This window comes from Dipteris shenzhenensis, chromosome 31 (genome assembly GCF_047967505.1).
Source record: "Dipteris shenzhenensis isolate YYH24624 ecotype China chromosome 31, Dip_SZ_1.0, whole genome shotgun sequence".
Taxonomy (NCBI): domain Eukaryota; kingdom Viridiplantae; phylum Streptophyta; class Polypodiopsida; order Gleicheniales; family Dipteridaceae; genus Dipteris; species Dipteris shenzhenensis.
The window spans coordinates 21,193,624-21,200,380 of NC_141626.1; the positions used below are offsets into that span (position 1 = coordinate 21,193,624).

A 6,757-nucleotide genomic window follows, 5' to 3' on the forward strand; every position below is an offset into this window, starting at 1 on the left:
TGGTACCTTTGAATCCTCGACACTAGTCTCGTCAGCCTTATCTTGAACAAATACTTTGACAACATTTGATGATCGTACACATGAGAAAGCCACATATAATTATCCATGGGTGAACACCGGTATTGCCAAGTATAAGCCAAGAATGTACATTGTTTGACCTTGGGCCTTATTAATTGTCATGCCAAATGCTAATCGATTGGGGAATTGCCCACTTCTCATATCAAATAGTAGTTGCAAATTGCTTGGAATGAAGGTTATCCTTTGAATGAACACCATGTCATTGATATACATACCAGTGATGATCTTCGCCTCCAACACCTTGGTGTGGAACTCTTTGCATATCAATCGAGTGACGTTGCATAGTGTCTTCCGTGGATCCAAGTTGCACAGTAAAATGATTGAAGCATTTATCCTCAAAACCAATCGGTGAGGTGGATGACCATCCACAACGTCGAGGCTATTGAGATACTTTGTTGCATACAGAAATGAATTTGAACTTAAATACTCCTTTCTCTCCCTTGCCATTGCATTTATTGCTACATTATTGATTGCATCAACTTCAAGGTTTTGTTTTGCAAGAATCACACTCTCTGCAAAGTACGATGCAAAGTTCACAACTCGCGAAAGTTTGGTATACACCCACTCAATCAGGCCCTGCATGGAGTTGTTTTGCAAAAACATTTTATCTAGAATTACATTTACACTTTCTTTTGTGCCCATGCTTTTCCCATTTCCAATGTCCAGAACCCACTACATGCACTCACGTTTTGACATTCCATGACCACGTTGTAGCACCCGCATGTTTTGTGTGAGCTTCAAGATCTTTGTGCATATATGCAAAATGGAAATAATTCTCCCATTCATCCTTTTCAATCCACATCGAGAATTTACACGAGTTGGTAACTCACAATAAAATGGATGCCAAATTTAGGCACACTATCTCTAAGTCGGATATTTTGTTGAGTAGCTGGAAATACATAAAGGAGGGTGTAGGATCCACGATCCATGCACGTTCACTAGAAGGTTTGAGAAATTGAAGTCAACTGACATAGTCGATGGCATCTTTCCTCTGACATAGTCGATGGCAGCTTCAGCAACTTAAGGCTCTCTTCCTGTAGCTTCAACATTTTCAACAGGTCCTCTCTTTTGGTGGCTTGCCCTTCAGGATGGTTCCTCCTCTGTGGATCTCCATCTTCTTGCTTTTTCTCCTTTGCATGTCCATCAAATTCGCCACAGCTCAAGTCACAGGTACCTCCCTTGCTGTTTATCTGTTTAAAAAGGGTACGAACCTTGCTGTTACCTTTCTTTTCCTCTCTATACAATGTTTTTCGCCTCGGATCATAGCCACTTCTCTTATCCACCTTTCTCTCTTATCCACCTTTCTCTCTATATTGCGTCTTTGCTTTGCTTTCCTTCCCTCCAGTCACTCGTAAAATTGCAGTTCAAGTTCTGTTTCCAGGAACCCATTCTTTATGTCCTAGTAAGTAGCTTTGTACCACAACGCTATGCCCACTTGAGGCTGCAATGCAGGCATTGCTTGTCCTTGAATGGCACAGCTCCGTTTGATTCATGAGATCTGGCTACACACAGCCCTGTTTTGATCCATCATGCGCACAAGTGCGAGCATATCAGTCGATGTTTGTACCGTTTGAAACGTGTTCGTGTTGCTATCGTTGGGAGAAGCTGCCTTTAAAGCTTTTCTCCTCCGAGCTAGATCCGCACGCTTGGGTGAGGGAAGGCATATCTGGTGAGGTTAATCTTTGGAAAGCATGGTCCAGTAAAAGCTCATGATGTCGTGTGCGTGCAGGATTCGTGAGCATAGACTGCGGTTCTCAATCCACCAGCAGCTACACTGATAATCCCCCGGGAGTGGAGTGGACGCCGGATCGAAGCTTGATCAAGGTGGGAAACACTGCCAAAGTTGAGCCCCCCTCCACCGATAACAGCTCTCGATACACATCCATTCGCTACTTCCTCGGCAATCAAACCAAGTATTGCTACGTGATACCTCAGCTCAATCCCCAGGCCTTCTACCTCCTGCGAGCTTCCTTCTGGCTCGGTCTTCTCGCCCCCTACCCGACCATATACAGTGACAGTATCAGCTTCCAACTCCTCATTGACGCAGACGTTTGGACAGACATCTCCTTCACGTTGCCACAGCCCTATCTTATCTCCGAGGAGATTTACTGGCGCTCCAGAAGCAATAGCATCTCGGTGTGCCTCTCGGGCGCAACTACAGGCCACGATACACCCTTTATTTCCTCCCTCGAATTGCGACCTCTCAACTCTAATCTGCATCCTGTCCTCGTCATAAACGAAACTCAGCGAGCTATGCGGACTCTTTTGAGAGTAGACTATGGAGCTGATCCGCTTGTTGATGTTGTGCCCGTAAGGTGTAGTACTTCCTCTTGCTGTTTAGCCATGTTTATTCTGACCAGCATCTCACATGACATCTCGTGATTGAATTTGCTTGATTACAGGTATCCTGACGATGCTCTCGACAGAATTTGGAGCCTCAACACAGAACAGCCTCGGGTTGTCACCTCCCAGCAAGTCGATGCCAACGGTATATTTGATTTGCCGCCGGTACGAGTGCTTCAAACCTCATATGTGAGCCAGTGGACAACGGGTTTCAACCTGAACTTCAGCCTTTCAGCTTCCTCCGGCAGTCACACTTATTATTACTCGCTTTTCTTCTCGGAGGTCGATCCATCCGTGAAAAAATCTGGCCTTAGGGTTTTCGACGTGATCCTGAACGGAGACACCACGGTGGAAACTACACTTGACGTTTATGCAGAGACAGGAGACTATGGGACTCATGAACATTTCAACAGCTTTTCCACAACATCAGACTTCATGCTCTTTAACTTCAACCCTGCTGCCACGTCCAAATTCCTTCCTTTCATCGCTGGGGTAGAGATTCTAAGCTTTTTTGACAGTCCGATGTCTCTTCCCACTTTCGACGGGGATGGTAAGTAGCGCTCTGGGCATATTAGTTTATGAGTTCCGTACATGCAGTATTTCGATCTTACTCATTCGTTTTACTACCGCCTTGATGGTTTGTCGAGGCATTCATTCCATTGGACGCAGAAGTATGCTCTAGTTGTGGTTCTCAGTTCATTAATCCAACGATCTCCCGAATTGTACTTCTGCAGTTGCCTCCATGAACGATATAACAACCAATCTAGGCAACTTAAGTAGCTTCACGGGTGATCCATGTCTCCCCTCCGGCTATAAATTTTCGTGGGTGAATTGCAGTAATGCTATTCCTCCCCGGATAACTGCTATGTAAGTGTTAATTTTCTCTCTTTTCTCGATATCCGCATGTATCGTCTTGAAGCTAGCTCTTAGACTATTTTATCAAAATTGGGATTCTTTCGCAGATCTTTGTCCAATTACGGTTTGGTCGGGGAAATACCTGAAAGCATTAATGGATTTACTGGACTACTTCAAATGTAAGCCATGTTAATGAGATTCCATTTTCGTCTAAAAAACATTGTCCACAAGTCAAGTTTTACGTATGTAATTGGTATGTTGTGTGTCCAGCTTGCTAGATGCGAACGCGTTAGAGGGATCGCTCCCCGATCTTAGTGCGTTGAAAAGCCTTCAAGTATTGTAAGTCCTCGCAAAGGCAATTGAAAATGCTGTTGTTTGAAGATTCTTTCCTTCTTTCTTTTCTCCTGAATGGTTACGATCTAGAACGAGGAGACGATATGTTGATACAGTTGCAATATTGACCAAGCCCGGCCTAAATAGACATGCCAATGGAAGGGAACCGAGAAATATACTTGTTGGCTATGGTTTACCTTATGCTTCAAAACTTGGAATTGCAGGAACCTGAGTAGTAATAAGCTGAATGGAACTATTCCTCCATCCTTGGCTACGTTGCAGGGTTTGCGTTACCTGTGAGTATAAATAGGAATTTCCAAGCACGTCTAAATGTTTACTAAAGAATAAATATTCTCATCTTTATACGTTCCAGGAATTTGGACAACAACAATCTCAGTGGACCGATACCTCCGGCGTTACTCGAGAGCTCCACACTTCGATTTACGTATGTGTCTTAACAGACCAAACGTACTCTTCTGTCAATAAATTTATAGAATCGCGGTTTGCAACCAGTCTCTAATGATTACTGGATTCAGTATTTATCAAAATGCGTTGCTTCTTCCAGGTATGCAGGAAACCCATTTTTAACGACGTGTACAGCAAGCAATGCATCTTGCATTGGAAACATCCCCTCCCAAAATGGGACAACGAATCATTTGGGGTTGATTATTGGGCTAGTAATCATCGGGATAGTTATTCTCGTTCTTTTGTGTTTGGGAATCATATTTTCCCTTAGAAAGAGGAGGGCGCCAAAAACGGTGCGTACAATCGGTCAGCAGGAGCCTGGTACGTACAATCTTTAAACATTTGATAACCTGGAGACTCGAAAATATAATCTTCGCAGTCTACCTTGAATACAGTGATCCCGCACAAATTTATAGCCTTGACACTGATATAATTTTCCTCTTCTTTGGTTTTTTAAAGTTGTTCGACATACAGAACTCGTCAAAGCTTCAAATACAGCTGAGGTCTTCACCTACAGAGACATTCAGCTTGCCACCGACAACTTTAATAAGCAGCTTGGAGTCGGCGGTTTTGGACCTGTGTACCTAGCAAGGCTCCCAAATGGTCACACAGTTGCAATTAAAGTGTTATCACACGATTCTCACCAAGGAGCTCGAGAATTTTTAAACGAGGTAAGCCGATCTTCAATGATAAGGAATGATGCTCACCTCATTCTTTAGAGTGTCGCTCCTTTTTCTTTGCAAATACTAAGAATTTGATCTTGCTTATGTTAATTAGAAGATAGTACAATTGTAAGTGTTAGCTTAGGCTCGTGCTAACATTTTGACTTGAGGGACGTGTAATTTTATCAACTTATCCGAATATCAATGGCATCATACTCCGTATTTTCCTATTGTAGGTTGGCCTTCTCTCAAGAGTATATCATAAGAACCTTGTCAAATTGCTTGGCTACTCTAGTGAATCCAAATTAGTTCTCGTATATGAGTACATGTCAAAAGGATCGTTGTTAGATTCACTCTATGGTAAGATACGTTTCTCAAGCAAATGCACAGCTTTTTTTTTTCCCACTTTAGATGAACAAAACATGTGACAAATGCATAAATTTTTTTCCCCATTTTAGATTCACTCTATGGTTAGATAAGTTTATCAACCAAATGTATAGCCTTTTTTTGCCATTTTAGATGAACAAAACATGTGACAACTAACTTACAATACGATGAATAGAGAAAATATATCATAACATTAATACAAACCATTTGTCCCCATGTCATGTTCAAGGTCCAAGTGCAAGGATTGCATCATTGGATTGGAGGAAACGACTCAAGATTATTATAGATGCTGCACAAGGTATGATTCCTTAACCTAGTCATATAAGAAATCAAAATTTAATAGTATATCATTATAGTATCCGCAACCACACATGTACTATCAACAATCTATCCATGTTTGGATTTTTGGTATGTCAATGGTGGTAAACTTACTAGGTCTTCTATTGAGCTCTGTAGGGTTGGAATATTTGCACCATGGATGTAGTCCTGCAATCATTCATAAGGATGTGAAAAGTAGCAACATCTTGCTGAATGAGAATTTGGAAGCCAAGATTGCAGACTTTGGAATATCAAGATTTAGGTTCAATGAGAATGATGACATGACAACAACTTTGATGGGAAGTTTGGGATATCTAGATCCAGAGTATGATGAGAAAATCCTCTTCCAAACATTTTGATTATAGATTGAGTTTCTTTATTTTCTTACTTTATTTTCTTCAAAGGCATACATAAGTGGATAATTTAATTGTTGTTATCTTCCATATGGTTTGCATCAATGGTTTGCATCAATTGTAGGTACACAACCACCTTTAAGTTGACAGAAAAGGTTGATGTATATAGCTTTGGCGTGGTGCTCTTTGAGGTTATTTGTGGATGTCCACCTATCAATCGAGAGAATACAAGGAAGGAGGTTCACATTGTAGAGATGGTAAGGCTACTTAAAGTAATGTGCACCAACAGATTAGCATCCATTTTATTGAGGAGAGTCCTTTCATAATTCATTAATGAGTGAATCCAGTGTAATGGTAGAAATTGAATGGCTTTCATTTGATTTATTTGACAGGTACGGCCTTTGATTGAACAAGGAAGACTTGACGAGATTGTTGATAAGACCATCCATAATTACAACAAGTCTTCCATGTGGAAGGTTGTTGAGATTGCAATGATGTGTGTGGAATTTGAGAGTAGTAGGAGGCCCAATATGAGTGAGGTATGTGCAGAACTTAAAGAGGCCAAAGACATGGAGTTTGAAAGTGACCACAGAATTCATTCAGAGACCACAATAAGTTTTCCCCAAGGGATCGCAAGAATGTTTTCCCTCACACATGTGCAAGCTAGATGAACTAGCACCATCTAGCTCAAAGTGACTTGGAGATATTTTGTTTTTATTATGTTGTATGATTGCAAGATGTTTTTATTATGTTGTAGTTAATCAAAATAGTTTATCTCTACATACTACTGAGTGTTTGAGTCACAATTTCAACTACACAATACCCTATGTTACCATGTGATGGTTAAACTTGAATTTTCAAGGTGACAAGATTTTGCCTTTCCATGGACACTAGCTAATATATATTGTTTATTTCTCATATATACTATGCGCTTCAACCAACATGTATGAGCTGTATTGTTGA

The 6,757-nt window shown here is 41.2% G+C and overlaps 1 protein-coding gene across 1 annotated transcript; it reads left to right on the forward strand.

Moving 5' to 3' along the window:
- Nucleotides 1-1,179: 1,179 nt before the first annotated feature.
- Nucleotides 1,180-6,484, forward strand: LOC147881187 (putative LRR receptor-like serine/threonine-protein kinase At1g67720). The gene is made up of 15 exons (XM_087402343.1): nucleotides 1,180-1,248; nucleotides 1,808-2,393; nucleotides 2,481-2,971; nucleotides 3,156-3,288; nucleotides 3,384-3,455; nucleotides 3,547-3,615; nucleotides 3,834-3,905; nucleotides 3,983-4,054; nucleotides 4,175-4,395; nucleotides 4,534-4,745; nucleotides 4,973-5,096; nucleotides 5,353-5,421; nucleotides 5,580-5,766; nucleotides 5,919-6,051; nucleotides 6,187-6,484. Exons 1-15 carry the CDS (start codon nucleotides 1,215-1,217, stop codon nucleotides 6,463-6,465), a joined length of 2,754 nt encoding a protein of 917 aa, XP_087258469.1. The 5' UTR covers nucleotides 1,180-1,214; the 3' UTR covers nucleotides 6,466-6,484.
- Nucleotides 6,485-6,757: the final 273 nt, after the last annotated feature.

Coding starts and splice junctions, on each gene's coding strand:
- LOC147881187 (XM_087402343.1), top strand. CDS start 1,215: ATGTCCATCAAATTCGCCACAGCTCAAGTCACAG. Junction 2,394..2,480: donor GTTGATGTTGTGCCCGTAAG/GTGTAGTACTTC, acceptor GCTTGATTACAG/GTATCCTGACGATGCTCTCG. Junction 4,746..4,972: donor CTCGAGAATTTTTAAACGAG/GTAAGCCGATCT, acceptor TTCCTATTGTAG/GTTGGCCTTCTCTCAAGAGT.